This window comes from Taudactylus pleione, unplaced genomic scaffold, assembly GCF_031769625.1.
Source record: "Taudactylus pleione unplaced genomic scaffold, aTauple2 ptg000085l, whole genome shotgun sequence".
In the NCBI taxonomy this organism is placed as follows: Eukaryota; Metazoa; Chordata; class Amphibia; order Anura; family Myobatrachidae; genus Taudactylus; species Taudactylus pleione.
Genome location: NW_028284487.1, coordinates 15,641,519 through 15,668,989, shown reverse-complemented (window position 1 = coordinate 15,668,989; position 27,471 = coordinate 15,641,519). Strand labels below are relative to the sequence as shown.

General features: G+C 45.7%; 2 protein-coding genes across 4 annotated transcripts in view; one reads left to right on the top strand and one right to left on the bottom strand.

The window, feature by feature from the left end:
• LOC148532080 (tesmin-like) overlaps positions 1–1,476 on the bottom strand; it is a 190,888-nt gene extending 189,412 nt beyond the window's left edge. Inside the window, exon 1 of the mRNA XM_088468382.1 lies at positions 1,412–1,476. The gene's annotated coding sequence lies outside the window, so the exon portion shown is untranslated. The remainder of the gene's footprint in view (positions 1–1,411) is intronic.
• Positions 1,451–26,891, top strand: UBXN1 (UBX domain protein 1). Of its 3 annotated transcripts, none has more exons than XM_088468383.1 (10): positions 1,451–1,552; positions 2,181–2,241; positions 2,715–2,768; positions 2,844–2,947; positions 5,687–5,732; positions 6,029–6,220; positions 19,984–20,035; positions 21,629–21,757; positions 24,872–25,055; positions 26,651–26,891. In XM_088468383.1, exons 2-10 carry the CDS (start codon positions 2,183–2,185, stop codon positions 26,689–26,691), a joined length of 861 nt encoding a protein of 286 aa, XP_088324509.1. In that variant the 5' UTR covers positions 1,451–1,552; positions 2,181–2,182; the 3' UTR covers positions 26,692–26,891. The 3 variants fall into 3 exon arrangements, with proteins under 3 accessions (XP_088324509.1, XP_088324510.1, XP_088324512.1); XM_088468384.1 differs by lacking the exon at positions 1,451–1,552 and adding an exon at positions 1,720–1,894; XM_088468386.1 differs by lacking the exon at positions 1,451–1,552 and adding an exon at positions 1,967–2,031.
• Positions 26,892–27,471: the final 580 nt, after the last annotated feature.

The following is a 27,471-nucleotide window of genomic DNA, read 5'->3' as shown; positions in this document are numbered from 1 at the left end:
AACATAGCGCGGGTCCATGTTCTTGTAAACATGCGCAGTAGACTCTGGCACAAAGCCAGAGCCTACTGCGCTGCAAGAGAGGAGGGGGCTCATATGGAGGCCACACACAGGCCCCCTCCTCTTTTAAACTAAGAAAGAGACCATATGTAAGTTATGAGTGGACAGTATATAGGGGAGGTAATTATTAGAATAGCTTATGGAGTTTATGTAGATGATTCAGGAATTTGATAAGCTGTCTGAAGAGCTGAGTTTTTAGAAAACGTTTGAAAGTTTGGAGGCTAGAAGAAAGTTTTGTTGTGTGAGGGAGGGCATTCCACAGACAGTTAAAGCATAACCCTTCTCCTAACCCTCCCCCCCCTTGTGCCTAACCCTGCTACTGATGCTGGTGGTCGGGATACCATTCTTACCGTCTTTACTTATCTGCTCCCTGGGAGATGCAGACACTGGTGACCGCTTAGGGAGGCGGGGCTGGCTTACTACGTTATTAGACCCCGCCCCTGCAAATTGCCGCAAATTGCGGGAGCGTGATGAGTGGATGGGGCTAAATTACACATAATTTTTTTGGTGTCATTTAGCTCCGCCCCCTCCATATGGAGCCGCAATTTTATCTTCCCATCCTGCCCACTTCACTAGGAAGTGGGCAGAATGAAGATGTGGATACTCTTCCTGGGGTGCGAGGGGCTCCCCGACAATTTGGGAGCCTCCCAACACTTCCGGGACGATAGGCAAGTATGCCAGGCATCAGGATTTTGGTAACTGTAGTCTAATTGTGCATACACACGGTCAGATTTGTCAGATGAACAATTTTACCAAAGATTTGAACAATTGAACGATTTTTGACTGCATTAAAATGAATGGAATCGTCCAAGTCTGACTGTAAACACATCAGATGTCAGATATCGTTATCTGACCATCGGGAACGCGCATCGTTCAGGCATGTCAGATTTTCCTTCAGATATGTACGATTGAACAATTTTTTAAATCATTATCGTTCAGAACTGAATAATAATCTGACCATGTGTATGCACCATAAGCGTCTGCATCCCATTTAGTATGCATGGGGTTCAGAGGAAAGCATCCGCGGGGGGAGACTGGTATGTAGTACTGAGAAATAGCACGTCAGAGGGTTTAGGGGAAAGAGTGAAGAAAAGGACCAGAGAAGTTGCCCATAGCAACCAATCAGCTTCTAACTAGCATCTATATAGAGAGGTAGAAGCTGATTGGTTGCTAGGGGCATAAGTGTATAAAATGAACGTAGCACATAGAACTCCACTGCACCTGTAATACATCACCGATAAATGTGCTTCAATACATCACCGATAAATGTGCTGCCAATGAATTACTGGGACAACATGAATAACCTTAAAAAATTAGACCATGGTAACGTTCACTGTGTAAGCGGATGACGTACACGGTGACGTCTCTACAACGGCCGCTCCCTGCTATGCGCAACACGCGTTCTACGCTTGCCCCTTTCTGGCTTCCGTACACCGGAAGTGCTCACTTCCACCCCTCCCAGCGTGCCGCGTCACGTGATATTCCAGAGCCGCCGGTGAGTGAGATCACGTGACGTCACTGCACTCAAACCTCTTTCTCTTTTTATATACATATAATGTAGATATTCGCGGCCACTATAAGACACGTATACTGTCCCTCCATCCTCATAGCTGCACAGCGCCGCGCATATTGCCTTGCACAAAGCAGCATGTATTGTACATATGTTCTCACTGCAATAGCTCAGTGCATTGTTATTACTAGGATGTGTATACATAATATAACCTATGTGTACGTGCATCTGCGCTAACAGGATTGCTCGGCTACGTAACTTCAGTGTATACCAAGTAGGGTCTTTGTGGCACTCTCCTCCAGTGAGAGCCAGTGGCCATCTCTGTGTGTGAGCATCGTATATTGCTTTCTATGCACCTTCCTGTGGTCTTCATTTAGTTTTTCTCTCAGTGTGCTCAATATTCTCTCCCAGCCAGTAACAGTCAGCAGTTTACTGAATGGCACTGTGAGCAGATTTACTAACAGGTGCAGATTAAACAGCCCAACCTGCACACTAAATACAAATATTGTCATAGCAATAAAATAAATGTTGTGATGCATGAATTTCTCACCTTGGGGCAATGGGTGCGTAGTTATATCTCACTCGCTGTGTCTGTCTTGTTTTCTTTCTACAGAAATGTCTCAGTGTTCAGCGCTGGATAGCCTCATAGAGATGGGATTCTCCCAAACCAGAGCGTAATGTCTAAACTTCTCACTGTCCCTCCTGATCTTTACATGATATTCTTCCACCCACAGCCTGTCACATCCCAACCATGAGAATCTTCTCCTAACATCTTAATAATCCCACCAAATGGGAATAATACCACCCCAGTGTAGCATTACACTTTCAGTTGGGTCAATGGGGTTTTGTTTTACATTTATTTTGGTCAATGCAGTTTGAACTTGGAAAAATAAATGAAAAATAAAACTTTTGTAGAGCTATACTATCCATCATGGTTTATTTGGTCTTCATATTCAATTTCTCCTCATACAAACATCCCCTATTCCTAACAGTTACCCATTTTCTTGGCTTGGAAATATGTGCTGCAACCCATAGGTAACATCAGAAATGTTCATGGATTGCAATAATTGATATGGGTGTAGCACATTTCTGCCATTTACAACATGTTATTGCTTAAGCCTTGATGCCATCTGCTTTTTTTTTACAGGGAAAAGGCAGTTGCTGCCACTGGAAATCAAGGAATAGAGTCAGCCATGGACTGGTAAGCAGGAAAACTATGTGTACGTATTAAAAGGAAATTCCTGTACATGCTGCCATCTCATTGTGGTTGTTTCAGGCTAATGGAACATGAAGATGACCCTGACTTAGATGAGCCAGTTGTATCTGTCACCAGTGATGCAGCAGATGTGGAGGATGCACAAGCAATGGATACAAATGGAGGTCAGAACTTGTCGCTGTAAATGCAAGACTTTAGATTTACACATTGTAGCCATTTCTGATAATCATGAGAATGCAGCCCGTTGATACACTAGGAACCAGTGACATCACAGCGATACATGATCAATACGTAGAATGCAGCACATTCAGCTATTGTCCCTTTTCAGCTTTCATAATCTGAAAAAGTGCTCATCTCTGCCCCTCCTAGCTTGCAGTGTCACAAGGCTCTGGTTCCTAATGAATAGGTGGACTGTAATCTGAATATTGAATCGGCTGACTCCATAATAATTAGGTAACATACTTTAAAGTATATGAAATGGTGACATCACTGTATTACTTCATGACCAAATATGCATGAGGTACTGGTTCTTAATTAATTGAGTTGTATTCTCATAAATAATAGTTTAGCTCACAGAATTGATACCCCCACTGTGTTTATGCAACACACTCACAGTTACCAAATATGCTCCATTATGTGAGCTGTAGGATGTCATCGTACTTCTGTGCAAAATGTATGTTCGTCTTATAATTCTCAGTTTTCATTCATTCATTCATTCATTTATTGCATGATTATTAAGCTACTCATACTGAGGTGGTCCAGATGAGCGCTTTCAGAAGATGTTCTCACAACAAATACCATATGGAACAAGGGGCATGAAAGGTATTTAGAAAATGCTGTATTACTGAATACTGATCCCTGCATTAGCACATGCTTGCTGTTCAAAAAGCAGTACTGTAACTTTGGTGGTGTGGGCAATATGCGTCCCTTCAGCTGCTGTTGAACTACACATCCCAGCATGCCCTGCAACAGTTTTAGCATGGCCAAATAGCAAAACTGGCAGCGCATGCTGGGAGGTGTAGTTTTACAACAGCTGGGGGATGCTTATTGCTCACCCTTGGTTTAGAGCCAAATACCAGAAAGTGTGTGAACTGATTTCTGGTATAGTGATCTGTCCTGCAGTTTACACTGCTGTATGAGCAGATCTCTATGGCATTAATAATCTCTGTTCCTGCTGTGCTTTTCTGCATCTTGTTCCATACAGATCACAATGGAAAAAACTCTTCTGATAGCGCTCATCTGGGTGAGCACTCCCTATTTTTTAAGTTGGGATGCATTGTGGCCAAAATTGATTGCCCAGACACAATAAAAAAAATAAACATTTTGTTATGTTGGGTTTTCTGCCCTGATAAATTGTATGCAGTAAATTGCCATTAGGTAATGTGCATACAGGTGAGGCTTGTTCGTTCAGTCTTTAAAGTGGATTTGGCAAATTTGGCCTTAACATGTGTAAGTGCACATCCACAGAGTCATTATACAGAATGACTGGATCTGAACATTTTACTATACATGCAACCAGTTTGATGACTCTTTGGGGGCGATTCAGTTGTTTTTTAGGCGCAGAAACTTAATGGGCACCCATCAAAGCAATTCAATTGCTCCTCAGTTAGGACGCAAGTGCCGAGTGTGCAGACCCAGAAGTTACCGGGTTTAGCTGCGCAAAACATTGAAATAATTATACAACAATATTAGATATTACACCAGAACTGTATGACTTGGTGCCTGGCAAAGGCGGACAGAAGGGTCAGAGTGACTGAGTGGGAGTGCACTGGAGACAAGAATAGTGCAGGGTGAGAACCAAGAAAGTGGAGGGCCCGGAGAGCTTACAGTTTAATCTAAAGGAACATGCCGGGATTGTCAGTATAATGTATAGAGGCATAGTGTGCTTCCGGCATCTTATAAAACATGTTGAAACAAAAGTTTCGAAGACACCTCTGTCAAAAAGCAAGTTGATTAGCACTTAGGAAGTGTGAAGCTAGTGGCGTATCTGTAATGGGTGCAGGGTGTACAGTGCACACAGTCCCCTGGGTCCCACACCGCACACCCTTCACCCATTTCTGATACTCGTTTTACCGGAGTCCCACAGTGGTGCTGCACAAATCACCAGGAAAATGGTGCGCCAGTGATTTGCAGTAGAAAATTCACCAGTAAAATAGCGCGGGCACTGCAAACTCTGGCACAGTGCCAAAGTCTACTCACCTGCATCGGCCACTAGAGAGGAGGGGGCCCACACGGAGCCTGCAAATAGACTCTGGGCCTGATTCAGCAAGGATTGCAGTTGCAAAGCTGCACGCATGCAGCTTTGCAATTGCGATCCTTGCAATAATGCAAATGCAGCAGGATCCCAATGCGACAGAAGTCGCAGGCTGGGATCACCATCGCGACCATCGATGGTGAACGGCCCTGGATGGCTGGCCAGCTGAGTAAACTTCAGCTTACTCAGGCTGGTAGGCTTGCGAGCCCACCAGACTGTGCACGTCTACGCAGTCCCTGGGCTGGGCATTCCCGGAAAATGGGGCGGACACGCCCCGTTTCCAGGAACGACGTCCGCCCCTTAAATGTGTCTCCTGTCAATCAGGCAGAGGCATTGAAGGGCTTGCGTGCATCTTAGCAGGACCCATGCTGCACACTCACAGAATGGGTCCTGCACACGTGCAGATTCCCAATAATCAGGAATCTGCGGTCAGCAGTGCATGCTGATTCAGGCCCTCTCTCTTCTCAATACACCCCTGTGTTTAGCAGAGTTGTTTTCCTTTTACTCTTTCATTTAAGTTTGCTACATGATATGTTTTTTTTACACTTTTCTGTATGATCATTTTAGAAAAAATTAAATATTTATTGGTTGATGAACTCCCTGATATTTGTGTCTGTATAATATTACACGTTTGTCTCCATTACTGAAGGAAAACAACCCTTAACTGAGGAGGAGAAAGAAAAGCAGACAAAAAGGTGAGTGTCCAGCTTACATCAGTGTCTGTAGGAGAGACGGACAGAGTAATTCCTGGAATAGATCTGACATATAACATCAGTATGCTGATTTCAGTGGTATACCATTATATTAGAGGGGGGATTCATACAGAGACTTAATAATTTAATAAAATAATGCAGGCGTTTAAATATTTGAGAATGCTAAAACTAAAGCCTAAAATAAAGCTCTTATCTTCAGTAGATAACATTGCAAAGATATTGCAATGTTATTTGCATCAGATTGTTGGAATTAAATCTCTAGGTCTATATGCCAACAGAATGATGGAGCTGATAGCTCAAAAGCAACAAGAACGTGAAGAACGCGAAAAACGAGAGAGAATTGAGCTGGAGAAACAGAGACGGAAACAAGGACAAGAGTTGGCGGCAATCAAACAGAAACTACAAGAGCAAGAGATGCAAAAAGCAGCTGAAGAGAGGAGAAGGGAGAAGCAGGAGGAAAGATTGGCCAGGTGAGTGTTCATAGCATGAATCGGGAAATGGATGAAAAAGAAGCCTGTGTATAAAAACAACAGTAAACAAAAAAGGCCCTCACCGGCCATCCCCAGGGTAGAGTCAAAACATACCAAGGTTCAGCAGCATTTTGCTGTATTGTCAGTATGGCAGACAAGATCCAATTTCCCTTTGCCGATCCTTAGCACTGATCTAGCACAGACCACAGCTGGAATGTAATAAGTTCTGATTTGTCAAAAGTGGCGATTTTTCACTAATTATGCTGTGGGATTCCTCAGTACACAACGCAGTGCGACTTGCCTGGTGTGTGTGAGCCACCAGGTCCCGTGCAGCGCTGCTAGCGTCGGGTGTCTTTTATTGCAGAAAATGCGTCACAGCACACAGATATACAAGTGTCACATATCAAATTAGTCATCATAGTCTGCTGGTGCGTCCTATAGGATCTTATTGCGATTTAGCATTTTTGGGGCGAAGAAAGATGCAAAAAATTTGCCAGGCGATAGCAGAGTCGCACGGCATCTGGCGCGCAGATTGGGGGCTTTTTGGCATCACTGCAGCAAAGATGTGCAAGGACACATCTGTACATGTCGAACAAAACAGTGAAAGACTCCAATCTCCGTTCTCCATATGCAATGTATAAGTTCTTTGTTAATTGATGATCATAGTACTCTTACGTTTAGATCATTACAGATGGTCACTTATAAGGTGTGCATTTCCAGCCAAACACAGATTTTAAAGAGCCATCTTGTGACAATTTATAATCTATCAGTAGTAAAATTGAAAAAGAATATGAGAATGGTTAGAGCAGTGGTTCTCAAATTCAGTCTTCAGGACACCACACAGGTCACATTTTCCAGGTCACCCAGCAGCTGCACAGGTGTATTCATTACTCACTGACACAATTTAAAAGATCCACAGGTGGAGCTAATTATTTCACTGATTCTTTGAGTAAACCTGGAAAACATGCACTGTTTGGGGTCCTGAGGACCGAGTTTGAGAACCTGTGAGTTAAGGTGAGATCAGTAGGAAATTGGACCAATAGAAGTGGAACAAAATCAGGTAGAAATAACAGTCTTTGAAGAGATGGATTTTAAGGGAATGTTTGAAGGAGGCAAGCTGGTCCTAATGGTCCAAGATAGTGTTTTCATAGAAGGATTGCATAAGGGACTATGAGGAGTAGGCAAAACAGTGGGAGGGTAAAGACATAACATTTGGGAGGCTATGTAATCAGGGGTGTAATGTCCAATGAGGGAATTGGAGCTAGTTACACCATTTACAGGAGTAAAGGTGATTTTTGGCCATAGTGGCCAGTCCATGGCTCCCAAGTCTTACAGAATGAGTGTGAAGAGTTCTTCCAAATAATAGCTCATGTATTCCAAGCTGTAAACATGCCAGACATGCTTGGTATGAGGGGGTAAGTAGTGTTCACTCTAGGACCGGCAGCAGGCAGGGCGCCGGACCTAGCGTGCGCGGTGAAGGGGGTGTGGCCATATAAAAGGGGTGTGTCTTTATGACGGGTCCCCTTTTCGTCACTCCTGGGGGCATGCCCAGCACTTACTGACATGCCGGGCAGCGCCCAAGCGCTGCGGTCACTGTTTGGATGCCACGTGCATGGGCCCGGCATCCATTCACCAGCGATGACCGCTGTGCCGCCGTTTTGACCACCCGCGGGACACTGCGATCCGCGGGTGGAGACAGAACCCGCAGACTGTCTCAGCGGGGCGCCGCGGTGGAGGGCAGGGTGCTTTCTGCCCTTCAGAAAGAGGGCAGGGCGCGGCGCCCCGTTGAAACAGGCTAGCGGGAACGCTAGGTAAGGGGGCCAGCTGGGAGCTGGACGCAGAAATGTTATGCCTAATACGTTTATTTTGGTGTCAGGTTGCTTAGAGTACAGGACAGTAGAAAGTATATGGGGGGATTGCGGAATGAGATTTGTAAGTGATGACCAAACACGCAATAGTTTCCCACCATATGTATAGACTAGAGCCTGTTGTTGCACAGCTGCCCCAGCTTCTATCTGAGGGAGATGGAAACATTTTGTGAAATTTGTAAAAATATTTTGTAATCACTTTAATTCTAATTCTTATTGAGTAAGTGACCAACTAGTTCCACAAATTGTACCACCCTTTTCATGATGTGATTCCTCTAAATCTATTTCTCATGTTACTTAATCGGGTATTTACTAGAATTATCAGTTGTGGATATAGAGATTAAGCCGCAGCTCAGGCATTATGTGCCTGTTGGCCATAGAGGAGAATCATTTTGTATCTGAAGGTATTGATAAAATCTTCTTTGCGGGAGCTGCTAGTTTTCCTGAATGTCAGAGATGGTAGGGAAACTGTGGAACACACCAAATAATTTAAAAATATAGGCCCTCATTCAGAGCCACTCGCTAGCGGCAGTACGCTCGTTCCGAGCGATGTTCGCACATCTGCGCATGCGTACGGTTTTTAGTACGCATGCGCGAACCAGTCAGTGCGGCCGAAAATCGTTGGTACGCAATATAGCGAGGGCCTGCTATTTTGAGTGACAGAATGAGGCGTATGTGGGTGGTAACAGGGGAAGGTGCTTGAAAACGGGGAGTGGAGATCCGAACGCAGGCGTGCTTAAAGGTCAAAACGGGCGTTTTAAGGGAGTGCATATTTAATACAGCAGCGTCATTGACCACGTCACTTGGTTTTTTTTAACTCAGAACTGCTCGCAAAATAGCGGTTGAAAACACCAACCACAAGAATAGCGAGCAGTTCATACGCTGTACGATGTACTCGATTAATCTAATAAATAGCGGACATGACGTATGGTGCGTGCGGCCAGGGGACGTTTTTATCAAAAAAACGAGCGTATGTTTTGCTCGCTCGTTCAGACTTAGAGGTGGGAACAGACTGCAATTTGCGAACGGATCATTTGAATAGCCACCCCTTGTTTTTGAACGAACGACCACAAATAGCGAACGGCTCTGAATCAGGCCCATAATTCCTTCAGTGTTGTTCATGATATAATTGGAAGTGTTTGTTTTTCAGGAGGAAAACCTGGGTTGCTCCTATATAGAGATCAGTAAACATTGGGTTGGGGCTAGGGCATAAAATTTGTTAACGCAGCCCTATATGGATAACAAAAATATTACGGTGATTGTTTTTGTCTGTTTGTGTTTAGGAAGCCACAGTAGGGCTGGCAGGGATGGAATAGATGGAGGATGGCTGTTGGTGTTTAGGAAGCCACAGTAGGGCTGGCAGGGATGGAAGAGATGGAGTATAGCTGTTGGTGTTTAGGAAGCCACAGTAGGGCTGGCAGGGATGGAAGAGATGGAGGATGGCTGTTGGTGTTTAGGAAGCCACAGTAGGGCTGGCAGGGTTGGAATAGATGGAGGATGGCTGTTGGTGTTTAGGAAGCCACAGTAGGGCTGGCAGGGATGCAATAGATGCAGGAAAGCTGTTGGTGTTGAGGAAGCTACAGTAGGGCTGGAAGAGATGGAGGATAACTGTTGGTGTTTAGGAAGCCACAGTAGTGCTGTCAGGGATGGAAGAGATGGAGGATGGCTGTTGGTGTTTATGAACTTACAGTAGGGCTGGCAGGGATGGAATAGATGGAGGAAAGCTGTTGGTGTTGAGGAAGCTACAGTAGGGCTGGTAGGGATGGAAGAGATGGAGTATATCTGTTGGTGTCTAGGAAGCTACAGTAGGGCTGGCAGGGTTGGAATAGATGGAGGATGGATGTTGGTGTTTAGGAAGCCACAGTAGGGCTGGCAGGGATGCAATAGATGGAGGATAGCTGTTGGTGTTTAGGAAGCCACAGTAGTGCTGTCAGGGATGGAAGAGATGGAGGATGGCTGTTAGTGTTTATGAAGCTACAGTAGGGCTGGAAGAGATGGAGGATAACTGTTGGTGTCTAGGAAGCTACAGTAGGGCTGGCAGGGATGGAAGAGATTCACTGTTTGCTAATTTGAAAGATTGACACTCCATTTAATCTAAGTACCATTGGGTGGATTTGGCAGGTGCAAGTCTAAGTAATACTTTCTGCTGAGGTATGCCCAGGTTTTTCCAAAGAATACTCGGTGGTTTATGTAATAGCCTGTAAGATGCCGGCAGGAGCGAGGTTCTGGCTATCTCAATGTATTAAAGCAGAAATTATTGAAAAGGTTCAACCAACAATGTCAATCATATCGCAGGCAGGCTATTACATAAACCCCTCTAATTCTGTGACGTTTCTGGTTGCATGGAGCAGTATATTTAAATGGCTATCAGAGTGGGAGGAAAATTAGCTTGGTAAAGTTGGTGGTAGCTTTTGGTTCTTCATATTGGGAGTAATATTTAATTCAAGGTGTTAGTTCACTGAAGAGACAGTTAGATAATGGTAGCAGGATGACATCTGCATGCAGTGCAGTTGTGTTCAGACAATCCCTGTGAGATATCAGAGTTGTCTGTGTTCATTCTAATTCTGTTTGCTAAGAGCTCTACGACCAAGACAAAAAAACTGGGGAACAACGAGTGACCGTGATTGGTGCTATTGGTGATTAAAGGGGATGAAGTCAACCTCTTCCATGAGGTATTGTGAAATAAAGGATAAACGGACATGAAGGGAATTTTGAGAGAAGCCAATGTGGGTTAACGTTTTGAACATAGAAAAAAATACTAATCCAGCCACAGGCTTTTTCAGCATCTATATATACACACAAACACACACACACATATATATATATATATATATATATATATATACACACACATATACACATATTTCTACTTCAGGGTCCATAGGGGGTCCACAGGGTTGACCTTGGGGTATAGGTTGGGAACCAAATCCGGGCACCACGCAGTTAAAGCTTTTAGCTCCCAGGATGCACTTGGGTCCACTCTCCCTATAATCCCACCCCCAAGCCAGAGGTACCTCAGTTTAAGTTGGTGCCCGGCCGGATTCGGGTCACCGTTTAGTGCAGTGGGGAGCTGATTAGCAGCCCCTAAGCTTTATTTTTTCTAAAGGACAGAGTTTTTTATTTTTCCTTTGGATTCTTCAGAGCGGCAGCGTCAGACTGTCCATAGGACGTCTAAGCTGCCGCTCCGTCACCCCGCTGGCGCTGAGACGCCAGTACAGATCTGGGGATCTCAGCGGGACCCCAGAGTCTGTACTAGCCGGACTCTGCGGGCGCCCAGGACTGCTGCCGGATCCACGGGGAGCAGGTAAGGCGCGGGTCACCGCTTGCGGTGATCCGCGCATTTGAAATGCAGTCCTGTGCCTCCGGTCTCTGGGGACAGACCGGAGGTGCCGGCAGTGGCGGCGGGCCCCCCATACCCCGTGTGTCCACTAGACCACCAGGGACTTAGTGTTCGGTGCAGGGAGCCGGCGTCCCGGGGGTTAATTGCCGGCCAGGGGAGACAGCCTTCCCTGTTACAGAGGCTCCTCCCCTCAGCTCAGCGCGCCTTTCAGTATCTATAGTCTGGCGTCGCTGAGCTGCTTCCTCCGCGGGCCACGCTTCTTCTGAGGTCTCCAGCGGCCATTTTCTTGTGGTGCAGCAGAGATCTCTGGAGATGGCAGTGAGTCCAGTCCCCCTGCGTACCTCACCATCAGGTCAGTGTACACAGCGCTGTAGCCTTCCCAGACACTGAATCTGGGTAAGTTGCATGCAGTGTAATAGTGCAGTATATTATATGACATGTTTATGTATATATGTATATATCTGCATTGTATGTGACTTATGCTAGTGCTGACTGTACTTTATTCTCTCACCTGTCAGTGTATATCTATCCCTTTCCTTATCTGCCCTAATACAGCTGTACTTGGGGTGGTTCTGAGACCTCACATTTATATACTTGTTAATATTTGTGAGGTTTGTCACATACTGTTGCGTGCTGCACGTTGCCATATTTTGAGTGGAACTGTGTGTTGCATACGCTGAAAATGGGTCCCTGCAGCTAATTTTTAGTATCAGTCAGGACCAGTATAGCGCTGCTTGATCGCAAGGCTTGGTCAGATATGTCTGACCAGGAGATAGAGCGTTATACTGCACCCATTTTTACTATCCTGCAAGCCATGTGCTGCAGGTGTTAGTGCGGAGGATTTAACTCTTAAAGGGTTCTGTATGTGGCGTCATCGGGTGCCGGCCCCTTTCACGACCCCCTTGGGCGGTTTGTTTTCTCGGGATCCTCTTAATTGCGGATCGCCGGGCGGGCCCCATTGTTGTACCTCACTTGGGGTTACTTCACCATACTGCCCTTTTTCATCTCAGGGTATCTCGCAGTTTCTTGCACATCCCCTGTGACACAGACTACCGCTCCCTACAGGGGTTTTTCGAGTATATGAATTCCCCCTGGTGCCACAATAGTTTGTCATGCCCCTTGCAGGGATTACCACAACAGCCACCCTGGGTGGATGTCGTTTTTCTATGAAACGCAAATTGGCGTGGTTGACGCCCTGTGGTTACTTCCCACTTGGCTCTACCGGGAACTGGATACTGTTGTGGGCTCTTTCCCTCTTACACGGGGGGAAGCCTATTTCAGGTATTATTATCCCTGCTTTGGGGCTGGTAGCAGGCCCATTCTGGCTAGAGTGAATGTTGACCTGCACCTGTATCATACACCCTCAGTATTACGTGCCTTCTGGGTCCCTGTTGCTGACTAGCGGGTGGATCGCATGGCGGGACTCTGGCTGTTGCCAGATATGAGGTATTACAACAGTGTTTGGTCTCCTGTCCCAAATTCCCTGAGGGTCATCATGAGCCCCTCCTGGGGTGGATGGGCGTGTTACTCGTCGGATTACAGACGTTACTACGCATCCCATTCCTGCGTGGTCGGATTCTTCTGATCCGTAGGTGGTAACTCTGCCTGAAATCAGTATACTCGCTTTCAGGGGTTGTTACCCATCCTACCATGGCTATAGCATGGTTGGTTAATACTATTGCATACTGAGCTGATGCATTTGTAATGTTTTTTCCCCTCCAACACGTCTGGGGTTCAAATGTATTTGGTCGCTCACGTAATATATGCAGTTGTCATAGGTGGACATGCCTATATTGGATACCAGCTCCTAACTTTCAGAGTTCCGGCTGCGACGGTATCCTCCGTAATACCCTATGGCTGCGCTCAGGGAATGCAGAGGTGCAGATACCATCTATAGGGTATATCTTGTTGGGTCCTGACCTTGACAGTGGCAGTACAAATTTCCCGCCGTCAGCTATGCTCACTACGGGGCCTCAGACTATTAAGTCTTTTTGTCCTCTGGGTCAGCCTAAAGGTCTGTTTCTTCATAGACTGTCGGCCTTTACAAGGGCCGACATATCCAGTTCCGAGCAGGCCTGGACTGCCAGCCGATCCTGCTTCTGAACCTACGGATATATCGTCAGCCTGACGAGACAGGCCTACCACTGGGAGATGGCGATTTCTCAGTTTGCCCGGTACTAGTGTCTAGTTGCCGCGGCTACGTGGGTAGGAGGGTACGCACTCTCTTTGCTCAGGCGGCCTATTTCCATGTGATGGTACGCAGGCCCTTATTCGGAACAGGGCCTTACAAATCCAGAAAGCTATACAGTTGTTGCGGTAAGCGGAGCTAATTGGGCCATCCCCACTTTCTCAGCGAGGGACTGGTTGTTCTGCTTTCTTTCTGGTGCGGTGGCTGAATGGTCCTCTTTGGCCTATTCTCTGTCTCAATTCCCTGAACCAGTTCCTAAAGCTACCTGGGCTCAGGAGGCAATCCCTATGCTCCATCATACTATGTTTGGAACCTGGGGACTTTATGGTATCACTGGATATACAGGACGCGTGCCTACGGGTACTTACAGAGACCTTACGATTTTTCGGGCTCTGCCTGTTGGGACTGCTCTCAGCCCCACAGGGGTTTACCAGCGTTTTGGATTTTCTGACAGTTCTTCTGTTCAGTATATCCCAATGCTCCTGTACCTGGATGGCCTCCTGCTCTTAGCAGGATCACCGGGGTACTTTACAGCCGGGTCAGGTTGACTGTGGCTTCTTCAGGGTGCAGACGTTTAATCAATGGGGAAAAAGTCCTCCCTGCATCCCTCTCTGGGTATTCTTCACCTAGGAGCCCTGCTGGATTCTCAGAATCTGAGAATTCTTCTGGCGTAAGACGGCATCTCCACTCTTCCATTAAGAGTACATGGATGTCTGCGCAGTCGACATATGTCTTTACACTCTGGGATGCATGGTCCACTATTCAGTGTCTGCCTTTGGAAGGGTGGAATGGGCTTAGTTCCATTCCAGGCCTTTCCATAATTGGCTTATCTCCAGATGGAACAAGTTTTTTCTGTCTGATCACTGTTCAAACGATGATGCTCTCCCCGGAGGCAAGTCGGTCCCTTTTCGGGTGACTATGGCCATCTCGTCCAGGGTATTCTTTGCTAAGGACAGTGTCTGGTTCGCATCCATTTCAGTGCAGTTGGATGTCTGTCGATTCCACCCTGTCAATTAACTTGTTGGAACTTTAGCCTGTCTTGGGCCTTCACTCTGGCATAGCCCTCGTTTCCCGGTGAACCTGAAAAAGTTCAGTCCGACAGGGTCAGAACAGTGGCTTCCTTTTTAGCAATACTGTTCGTTGGGTGGCAATGTCAGGTATGTCATACATTCGGACATTGTCTGAGGGTCTCCTCCCGACCATCTCGACAGTGTTCATTTCAGGTGCTCTCCATTGGGAAGCGGGAGTCCTCAGCCGTCACGACGTGCATCCAGGGGACTAGTCTCTTCCCCAAGAGAGGTTTCATCTCCTGGTGAGCAGGGGGGGGTCCTCCTGAGGTGACCCTCATGGCCTTCTGACTCTATCACACTATGGTGTTACAGTCCAACTCTGGGGATTCTGAAGCAACCTTCAGTGACTCTTTGTCGGTGAAGTGGTTCTTCCAATTTGCGTACCTGTGTTCTCCAGTCTCCATTCTTCCTCGAGGGAAGTGTTTCAATTGAGACGGAGATGCTTTCCTGCTGGTGGCTCCTGATTGCCCCAGATGTCAGGGGTACTTGGTTTTTCGGAGTCTCTCCATCAATACTCCATTCCTGATGCTTCACTGCCCAGACCTGTTGTCTCAGGGTCCTGGGGTTTGCCTTGGACCTGGGTCTTTTGTCTTTGACTGCGTTCCTACAGTGGTCTTACGGCTTCCCTGGCTTTGTCATCGTTGGAATGATTAGAGCACATGGATCAGCTTTTGCTGGGACCTACCGCAAACTGTGGCAGCCATAATTCTTATGGTATTATACCTGTTGATATGATCCTCTGGTGTCCAGGATTTCCAGATATTCTGGCATTCCTTCCGGCTGGCTTGGGTTTCACCCTCGGCCTGGCCTTCCTGACAGTGCGGATCTCTACACTGTCAGTATGATTAAGATATGGAATTGCTCCGCTCTGGTATCCAGTTCATCCTTTGGAGTGTTTTCTGGATTATGCCTCCATTTGTCCTCCCTAGGGACTCCTTGGGAGTTAGTAGTGGTTCTTCGTTAACTCCGGGGAAAGTTAATGGAACCGCTGGTTGTGATAGCCATTACATGGTCTATTGCTTTGGCTTTCTCTCTTTCTCTCAGGGAGTTTATATCACCCAGGTGAGTGTCGGAATTGGGAGCGTTCTCATGTGGCTCCCTCTTCTGGAGGGCATCTTGTCAGGGTGTGAGTTGCTCTCACCCTGTGTTTCTTCTTAGTGATTTTTAGGTTCCATATTATTCTGGAACTTATGGTGAGGCCATTCAGTCCCCAGTCCTCTCGGCTGGTGTGGCCTCATTGACTGTGGTCCGGCCTCTGTGGATTTATGTGATCCGTTCAAGTTCCTGACGGAAATCGGACTCTTTATTGGTGGTCTGAGATTTCTGGTTTTAACAGGAAAGGATGGCCGGCCTATGGCCAAATGTTGGCTGGACGGCCTCGTATGTCTTCTTCAGGGGCCTACCCATGGGTAGGCCTTTCTGTTGTTAATGCTTGTTTTTTCTCGGGCCATGTAACCCTCGTGGGTGGCTCGCTGTGGCGCCTTGGCTGTTTTGCCTTGCTAGATGGCCACGTGGTCTTCTGTCCACACCTTTTTAAGGTTCTAGGCATTGGTTTCCTTTGCCTCTCCGGATGCTTTCCTTTTTGGCGGCGGATTCTCCTCTCAGCACAGGAGCGTCCCCTCCCTTGGTTGAACTGCTTTGGGACATCCCCAAGGTCAACCCTGTGGACCCCCTATGGACCCTGAAGTAGAAAACAAGAGATATGGTAAGAACTTACCTTTGTTATCTCTGTTTCTACGAAGTCCATAGGGTCCACAGGGCGCCCGCCCTGACGCACCTGGCTTCAAATGGGCTGTGTGGCTGGTCACCTGTTTTCCGTCTCCCATTTCTGTGAGTATGGTTATCGAGTGTTCCAGTTTTCTCTCTCTTTTTCTCTCCTCCTCCGGCCTTTGGCTACTTACAAACTGAGGTACCTCTGGCTTGGGGGTGGGATTATAGGGAGAGTGGACCCAAGTGCATCCTGGGAGCTAAAAGCTTTAACTCCGTGGTGCCCGGATTTGGTTCCCAACCTATACCCCAAGGTCAACCCTGTGGACCCTATGGACTTCGTAGAAACAGAGATAACAAAGGTAAGTTCTTACCATATCTCTTGTTATCTATCTATCTTAATGGACATGCTGCGGACCTCACCCCATCCAGCCTAAGATTAATTATTGAATGGAAGATCTGATCTGCCATGAGAAAAACTGCATGAATGCCTCAGAAACAAAATTTCTGGGACATATAGCGTTGCCCATCAAAATAACTGGACCAGTACTGAGAATCCAATATGGACTGTATATGACATCCAGTGACAATGTCCTCATGTAAAGCAAAGTTGGGAAGAAGCTGGTAGCGCTGCATCGAGCTCAAGGACACTACTCGGCCCAAGCATCTAAAGACCATGTTCTGCACATCCTACCAGCTGTGTCCCTGATGGTCCACACTCAAACGAAGGTAGCCACCACACAGAAAAAGACTGATGAGTGATCACTGGGTAACGGATGCCGAGATAGTGAGCATCTCCAAACCCAGATATGGCAATATAGCAGATCTGTGGCACTAATCTGAATGGTCAGAACCAGTTCTGCCCTGGAAAAGACTAACATTTAGAGTCCGAGAGGAGACCTAGAACATCACCCACTAGGCAGATATATATACTAGAATACTAAAAACCCAACTAGAGTAGTCAGCCTAGCTGCTGTTATCTGAAGCAGGACAGGAAGGCAGGAGGAAATATGGCATTGGCAGTCATCATAAAGGTCACCAAGAGAAGAACAGCAATAACCACACAAGGAGTCTGTGAAGACTCTTCCAGAACGACATTCTGCTCCAGAGCATGGCTGACTAATACTATGCATAAGAGCTGGCAACTCACACGAAAGGTTCTGCTCCTGGAGACCTGTCATGGAAGACGCATGGAAGACCTACACCTGGGTGGAAGTCAGAGAGATCATGCCACTAATGCCTTTGACTCAACATCAGACTATAAAACCTGAAAGGAGTGAAAAGCCCTAGGATCCCTTCCACCAGACCAGGTCCTCCACCACTACCGTATATCCCCACTTGTCAGGTGGGCACCTAGGCTAGCATAGTTATGTACCATCCATAAGACAGCTGGATTTAAACACCAAGTAGGTGGTACTGTACTTTTGCCAAACTTGGGGGAAAAAAAAGAAGAGTACCGTGACTGCATAACATAGCAAGCAAATCCCCGCAGATAAGCAGGGAGAGGACCCAGAGAGACTAAAGTCAGCCAAGTGCATCAACACCCAACCATCATACAATGTGGAGAGTACTGGACAGAACCCAAAAGCAATAGGAAGCCAGCAGTCTTAATACAATATGGAGAGGACAGTCACTGTACCGCAACAAAGCCCATACACAGTACAAAATCACTGTGAGAGTACTGAGAACAAACATGAGCTATAGGTTAGTATGTAGCAGACAAAGTGAAGTGTACAATGACAAATCACTTTAGCCAGTACCCAGGCATCGAAGATGAAGAGAGAATTATAATCAAAACCAATGAGCGAGCCAATTTGGACTCCATAGAAATCACATGGAGAGAGAACCAGTCGAGGCACAGGGCCTGTTTCCTGACATGAAAGAGACTAAAGGACCGTAAGAGCATTTTCACAGTATCAATACAGAGGACTGCAAAGCAGGAAACTGTGTTAACTGCACATGGTGTGAGCTAAGTGCGTACCCCATGGAAGTACATAGCATGGAGAGCCCCGAGACTCAACCAATAGCTATTATGCCAGTATTCCACATAATGCAGAACTATTATGGAGTAAGTCAGCCCTCATAATATTAACATGGATAGTGATAGACACGAAAACCAATAGGTCAGTACTCGGTGAATAGCCTGGAGAGCTGTGTGACATAACCCCAGTGCTAGGAAGTCTGTGACCAATCCTTAAAAATGGAGAGAATAATGTGACAGAACACTAGAGCTAATAAACCCATACTCAACCTATTCACATGGAGTATTGTGATAGAACATGATAATCAGTACTCAATCTTCTAACATGGAGAGAACATCATGACAGAACAGGATAGTTAATAAGTCAGGTCTCAATCTACTAAGATGGAGAAGGTATTGTGGCAAAACACGAAAGCTAAGCCTTACGTACTTAATCTACTAACATGAAGAAAGCAGTGAGACAGGAAATAAGAGCTATGAAAACTAATTAGCAAGACCGACCATTAATTTAATATGTAGATAGAGCTGTTTGCGTGTATACATAGAGACAGTACCGCATAAGCCGACAGCTTATAATGAATGCTCAGCATTATCAAACCAGTCTAGTCTCTGGTGGCTGCGACCTCCCTACTAAGGCAGCGGGTAAGAAGTTATTGCTATTCAAACAAGACCCACTTACAGTAAGGGCTGTGATATCTGTGGAAACCTAATCCTGGTGATACACAACAGATGAGCTGTACTGCCAGAATACACATAACACAAGCAGAACACCGGTCACTACACAGGGAAAAGGAGGGATCTCTGTTTCTTATTGGAGCACAAAGGTCATTCTGGAGAGATCCGGTCTGCAGTGTAATAAAGAACAAAGTAATGAAAGGGTTTGTCGACAACAGACCTAGCAGTGGTGTAAATGTGAAATATATTGGGGATGTATTAATGAACTTCAGTGCTAGTAAGCAATTATTTTGTCACCTAATATTACCTACATAGGTCTGTGTAATTGTTATCCTTATGCCCTGCCCTTCATGTAGAATTGTGTGGAAATCCCTTAACATGGCACCAGAGCCGCAACTAGACTTTTTGGTGCCCTGTGCCAGAGAGAGCATTGGCACCCCCCCCACCCCCCCTCCTCATTTTTTAAATAGGGACATAAGATAGTGCACCTGAAAAAGGGTCACGGCCTCGTGGGGAAAGGCCAGGGGAGAGATAGGGGAGGCCAGGAGATGCTGGGGATAAAAGAAGAGGAAGCTACAAGTGAGAATGATAATAAACAGGAAAATTGACAGGCCCAAACACCGCCCCCATGGCACTGGCCGCACTACCCTAGTTACGGCCCTGCCTGGCACACTCACTGTTACTTGAAGCCAGACCACACCACCATGGCAGCCTCTGCAGTGCATCCATCATGGTGAGGCCTGAAAATTCCTCATGCTGCCCTAGAACAGTTAGTGTAAATTACAGCAGCTGTCTTTTCACTTGGCTGTAAATGGCACTGTCTGGTTCAAGGTATTGGCGGGAGGGCAAAGTGGGGGAGGTACCTTTCTGGATGTGCTACTTCTAGGGTGCAGTTATATACTTGACTGCAAACGTCTCTTGTCCTCATTTACAGAGAACGCGTCAGAGAGAAAATTGCACGTGATAAAGCAGATCGAGCAAGAAGGGTGAGTGTGATCTCAATGGAGATTATGCATAACTCCATGTGTTCAGTAAGCATTTGAGTCTTTTAGTATAAGAGTATGGGCAAAAAAAGTTTGGTGTGCACAAATATATTGCCTGTCATTTTTTCATTATGTGGTTTGTTAATGGAAATATTAAGTGATGAATGGGGATGTGGTCAGCATGTCAGCACTCACTATGTCCACAGGGAGTATACTGACATGACCATGCCGGCCTGGGATCTGGATACAGGTGTTAATGCTACTTACACCATTTTAACAGTGGAGTTTCGTATAACTTTAGACATGCCAGTAAGTGAAGACCTGCACAGTTAAAATGCTGTAAGTAGCATTACACTTGTGTCGGTATCCCGGCATTGTCATGTCAATATACTCTCTGTAGACCTAGTAAGCGTCGACATGGTACCCAACCCGCTGCAGTATTCTCACAAAAAAATGTTGCCAGCCGGGTGACATTAAGAAGTAGCCGGATGGGGGCAGTGTAATACTCTGTAAGTCCTCCTGTCATTATCATGGTATAGTCCTCTCACAATTCAGGTTTCTAGTGAGCTGAAGTGTGGTTGGAACATCATCAAAATGACAGGGAGAAGGGAAAGAGGAGATGGGTTTACCAATACCATAGCAGAACATTACTGTAATATATGCATTCCTCTGTACTAATCACAGGGAAATGGGATGGGTACAGGGTGCCAGCTCTTGGTATTCCAGCAGTCAAAATCCTGATGCTGGCATCCAGATAGGGTTAGGATAACGACACCTATAGGTACCCTAACCCTCTCCCTACCCTAACCCACTCTTCCCGGTGCCTGCAACTAACCTCCCCCTCCCCGCACCCTAAACCTCACCTCCCCCCCAGTGCCTAACCCTAACCCCCCCCCCCAGCTACTTACCTTGGGATGCCAGGATTCTGACAGGTGCCAGGATTCCTGCGTATGTATACTAAGCGCCAGCATCACCTGCGCCGGGATACCGAACGTATCCCCAGTTAAATGAAGAGAGATTTTGTGGTTATGTCTTCATTTCAAAAGAAGAATATCGTCTGCATTTGCCTGACCTATGCAAAGCTGCACATATCTTGTACAGTCATAATCCGTTATTAGTGCTATCATTTGTTCATACAAAAGGCTTGTACTGGAATTCTTCCCCTTATTATCTATAAATACGTTCAGTGCTTAACATCTCCGGAACGTTTTTCATATGACTGTGAATGTTAAGGGGCACATCCACTAGGCAATATTAATGAACTATTGAATGATATCGTTCATTAATCGTGCATGGATCGGGCACTAAAATGTCGGAAACGACCAGCGATGCGTCCTTCCGCTGGTCGTTTCCAACATCAATCATCGCTTGAACATGCCGTTCAATCTGCCGATAACGACAGATTGCCGCGTTCAGGGATGAGGGAGGGTGCCTACACTGAACGAGATATATCATTCAGTGTGGGCACTGCACAGTTTTATGAACGATATCGTTATCGTTCAGTCCTTCACTAGTCGGCAAGTGGATGTGCCCCTTTACTAGCAGCTCTTCAACAATTTGTTTGAAGTGTGTTTATTGATATCCTCTTGTTTTCAGTTTGGGGGGGCAGCGTCTGAGCCAATCTCTCCTCCAGCAGAATCACCTGTTCCAGCTTCCACACCCTCCCCATCATCACCTGTACAGGAGCCACCCACTAAGAAGGAGTATGATCAATGTCGTATACAGGTAAATACACGAGCGCTGAATTGTTTGTATTTACATTCAGAAACGCAGGTTGCTATTGTTTCCATTGAAGACAAGTCTTGTATTTATTAGGTATCTCTGGGCTGCCCTGCAATCTTTGTGCTTTACCTTCAATGGACAGTGCAGACCTGGAACTCATTTGAGAATATAATTTGAGAATCTATTCACAAGGATATTACTTTTTTTTTTTTTTAATATGTATCTGTGTGTTTGAATGCACCCCAGGGAGTCTCTTTGAGCCTTTACATTTTATTGACTGGTTTCCCAGGAGACCGTGTCAGTCTGTCCCCCTCATTACCAGCAATGCTTTTGCCACCCTTGGGAGCTGCGGCTTCTTTATACCACCGCCACAGCCTACTGCGGTAGTGCTGGGCGACAAACATTGCATCTAAGCAGACTGGAGCCTGATACTGCTACCTGTTTTATTATTGGCACCGTTTTTATGACTGCCGTCATCCTGGCCACACTTACCATGCAGGGGGAGGTTACTACTACTGAACTCCTCCTCCATGTTCCTGGGATCTGACGTCACATGCCAGAGGCAGCGTCCAGAGTGCTGGGGAGTGTGGCAGTTTTATATTGGCTGAAAGTTATTTTTCTGTAGAGTTTTAACAATTTCCAGTGACAACTAGTAGTTAATTGTAGTTGGGGGTTTGTTATAACTTTTTACTTGCATGCTGTTCATAGCCTGATCTTAGGCAGACTGCTCTTCAGTGATTGTATTATTTCATTTCCATTTGCATTCCTACAGTCAGACTACGGTTAGTTCTGTATTTTTCAGTCCCCCTTTTAAAAAAAAATCACACTGATATTATATTTTACGTTTTTGTGCGTGTCCGAATTCATCAGTATATCTGCGAAGGGAGATAGACATCGCAAATCCAAGCAAGGGTCTGCACAACTTGTACATTACACTTGCTCAAAATGTTCTTTCAAGCTCCTCCGTGGTAGCAGGAACCTCTTTGTGCAGCTTCAAGTAACTCAGTGCAGGCATGAGGACTCACCGGCGGAGGAAGTGGAGGTACGAGACATCATCTTCAGTTCATCTGGTTCCTCAGCTGTCTCTGTCCCCACAGTCTCCACCCACAGCTATAGCTGGTGTCTCCATAGATTCTGGGTTGGCCCAACAAATGGATAGACTTTCAAAAGCCTGGTCCACATTACAAAAATTCTTATCCGCCCCTGTTCCCGAAAACACCATTTTCAGGATGAAGAGGATTCCGAGTGCTCCTCTGGGGAGGAAGGGGAGCTTTTGGACCAAGACTAGGTTGACCATTCTAGGTTGGGAGGACAGCTCTCCCAACAGCCTGGGTGTTAGCGACTTGATTCAGACCATCCGCCAGACCTTACAGATAGTGGAGGATGAGCTCCCCGGCTCAGTGGCTCCTTCTGATTTTTTTAAGAAAAAGAGGTAGCAGGGTATTACATTCCATTCCTTTGCTCGTTTTGCAGATTTTTGGGGGGAAGCGTGGCTCAAGCCTGTTAGGCATTTTCACCTTCCTGCAAGGTTCCAGTACAAGTACCCGATTACATATAAAGACAATTTGGTTTGGGAGGTTACTCCTTCAGTGGATGCTCCTATTGCCAGGTTAGCAAAGGCCATGGTCCTTCCCACGACCAGTGCTGCTAAATTGAGTGCCGCGGATTTAAAAGTGAAGCTTTGCTTGAGTCAATATTTTCTCTTGCAGGGACGACTTTTTAGCCAGTCTTGGCAGGATACTAGGCTACAAAGGCCATGGAGGCCTGGTCCAACCAATAGGCAGAGACCATACTAGCGGGACTATTTACTCAGCCAAGGACCGTTCATGTATCTCGATTTGCCTCAGCTGACTTTGTCGGTGTGGCACTGAAGACCAGCATTTTGATGTATGAGGGGTTTTCTGCATGTGTCACGAGGACTATGCTTAAGGCTCAGAAGTTAGACATTTATCATTGTGTGTAGAAAACTTATATTGGGTGATGTGAGCTCCAGGGAGTTTTGGGTTCTCAGTTCCACTTGCCGCATCTCCTGTCCATTTTACAGGCTGGGTCGTCTCAGGGCCTCCGCATTTTTTCGTTTTGGGGTCAGGTTTCTGCCTTGTCAGTTCTTTTTCAGAAGTGTCTGGCCTCGTTTCTGGACTTTGAAATGTTTATGCAAGGGGTGCTTTTGGGCTGCATGTACAGCCGCCGTATGTTCCATCCTTGGAACTCAATTTGATCTTAGTGGCACTTCAGTGGGCTCCTTTTGAGTCTCTGGGATCGGCTGATCTGTGGTGGCTTACTTGGAAAGTGTCGTTGGTTTGGGTGAGCCCAAGCCTGACCGATCAGGGAGCATTCTACTCGGGCTGTGAATTTTGCCCGGCACAGCAGGGTGTCTCAGTTGAGCAGCTGTGCAGAGCATCTACTTGGGCCCTGGTGCACATCTTAACTACATTTTACTGGGGACTAAGATTCTAGTTTTGGGCAAAAAGTTTTGCATACGGCTTAGCCAGTGCTTGACACCACCTCCCCCTTGAGGTTGGCTTTGGGAAGTCTCACAGTTTGCAGTTTCCCCAGATGAGACGAAAGAGGATTATTAGTAGTCACTGTAAAATCAATTCCTTTGAGTCCATCTGCTTATCCTCCCTGGTTGTGTGTTGTGCTTGTTGCACCTTGTGTTCTCCTTTAGGCTTTGTTAGAAAAATAACTGGTTAGCTGGAGCAGGTGGGGAGGGCTTAGAGGGGTGGTGGTTTAGTTCAAATAATTAACTACTTATTTAGTGCCTACTCCTCAGTCTCCCCTTTAAACTCACAGTCTGCAGTGTCCCCCAGATAGACTCAGAGGAGATGATTTTACCATGAGTACAAAAAAAAAATCTTCTTTTTATACACACACACACACACACACACACACACACACACACACACACACACACACACACACACACACACACACACACACACACACACACACACAATTTTTAACTCTAGTATTTGCTTCCTCAAGTTTTATAGGATTCATCCTGCACCCAATGTGTGAGGAATCGGGCTAACCCTACACTTGTGGATAGTAGAACATAACTCATGCATCTTATGATTTCTTCAGTATACCCAAGTTTACGTTCTTATATACTTTCAGGTGCGCCTACTGGATGGTACATCACTATCTCAAACATTTCGCGCTCGAGAGCAGCTGGCTGCTGTCCGCTTGTATGTGGAACTTAATTGGCCTGGAGGTCCTGAAGGACCCTTTAACCTCCTGACCACCTTCCCTCGACGTGTCTTCACAGAAGAAGACATGGAGAAGCCACTGCAAGAACTCGGTGAGTGTCTGTTATAATAACCCTCAAGAGTTTATTTGAAAGTTTATTATTCCAAATGGACTTTATACTCCTATGACAGGTATGAGCACACATTATTTGAAAATGCGAAAACCATATCTTATATGTACTTTGATTAAGCTAGGGTTTATTCATTATAATAAAGTCTAATAATATATTCTTCTCTCTGGTGATTAGCATAGGCATTTGTCTTTATTAACCAGATTTCAGCCTATGGAGTTGCAGTTTTCCTAATCTGTTTCTTATCTGAGCACATTGCCAGTGATCTTGCCCTCCAAACCATTGGATTTATTTTCCAGCAGTTTTAAAGGTTAAAATCTATATCACTGGCAATGTGCACCAATTACAAAGCCCTAAATCATATGCAGGTGGTTTATGAGAAACCGCCTCCCATCTTAATTAATGGGCCTGCATCTAGGCATACACAGACCAATGCTACCTTCCTGGTGCCCCTGGCTAGTGTATGCCAGGTTTAAATTAATAATTATAAAACGCCCTTTTAGGGTGCGTGCAGGAGTGCCCCTTTTTAGGTCTGGCGCTGGACCTAGCGTGAACACTCTCCCCCATATTTTATGTTATGTAGTGGTTAATAGCTTTCTTAATCTGATGTAGTCAAATAAGCATAATCTCAGTAAAAAAAAACAAGCGGACCGCCCGATAGAGCCTCCCACACAGAGTGTAAGGTATTAAAAAGCCCACCTATTTTATAAGCATGCAGGAGCAGGCCCCATCTTATTAAGTAGATGGGCTTGCCAAAACTTAACTGATTTGTGTCTGAAATCTGCAGCGACAGGTCGTCTGAATCAAGAAAATTTATTACATTTTATGTTACGGAAAATATGGAGAAATATTACAATGGTAAAACATTAGTTGAAATAAAATGAGGATACATATTTAAATATAATAAGACAACACATTCTTCATTAAATGTAAGAGTCAAATTTGTATTTAATTTTTTAAACCCTGTTACCCATCAGCAGTACTAGGAAGGGGCCATTGGTCCAGGCATACCTGAGTGCAGCATGAATGCTCCCAGAGGTTGGAGACCAATGCTAAGTAGAATGGGGTGTGTATAAATATATAGAGATAGAAATATTCGTTCCCTGGAGTTAAATGAAATAGTGTGGGGTGTAATTAGGTGAGTGCAAAGCATGTATGGTGTCACATTCACATACCTCAGAACGCTGAGGGCTATGGATTACGGTTTCTGATCGCCGCCGGGTGAATAGATGGCGTGCGCATTGCATCTATTCACAGTGAGGGGAGGGCTTGGGGGAAGCCCAGCATCTCTGTAAGTACTGGGCACCCCCAAGAGTGGCGAATTGGGCATGTGCACATCTGGCATTTTGTATTTATTTTCAATTAAAAAAATTGGGGTGGCGACTAGTGCAGTATCGGGGTTGAAAATGGCAGTTCTGCTTTGAAAAATATCCACCTTAATGCCTCAAAATTAATGCCTAATAATCTGACCACTTTGTAGAGCTTTTAGAATGGTTATAATAGGTATATACAGTAGGCAAATGCTAATTTCATGCTGTTTTTATGACTCCAGTTCCTTACTACTTATCCTTCTGCAGGTCTGGTTCCTTCCGCGCTAATAATTGTTGCCAGAAAATAAAACTGCACCCAAATCTTAATTCTGTAAAAACAAACCTAACCAAAAACAGAGGCCACCCAAGAAGCCAAGACCAACAAGGAGGAAGATCCCAGAGCTGTCTTCTTATGAGGATCACACAGACTGTTCCCCCCACTACCCAAACTGTGATGTACTAGCATATGTGTCGCAAGGGAAAAAATAAATCAGTTGTGTGAAATCTTCATGTTCAGCACCATTCTTATTTTGAAATGCTTCTATAAAACATTGTTGTCTGATATGTATGATCGTTAAGCAGTAATGCAAACGACCATACTCTACAGTACACCACCTTCTCATCCGCATCACGTACCGTTTTTCCACCATGAAGCATCAAATGTAATGTGCCATTTATAAAATGACCCATCCACACTGAACTTTAGCCAGCACACACCAGCATGGCCTGACAGCATGCTGGGATGTGTAGTTCCACGGCAGCTGGAGGGCTACATGTTGCCTACTCCTGCTATAGATCATGGGAAGGTATGGAATATTTACAATTAATAAGCCCACCTTGTCTGTATGCAGATAATGACACTGCAATGTAAACAAAGCAAGAAAATTGCCCACGACAACAGGAATTCTTTTTTCAGACCAAGCCGGGAGCGAGCTGGACAGTGTAGGAGAGTGACAAATGATGCTTACTCCATTTTGTTACACTCAAGAACTTCTACACTCTTAAAAGAAGCACCTGCGAGGAAGAAACTTATGTTACATCCAGCAGGGAGAGGTTTTCCTTGGTGTATGGCTCCTAAAATGCATCTA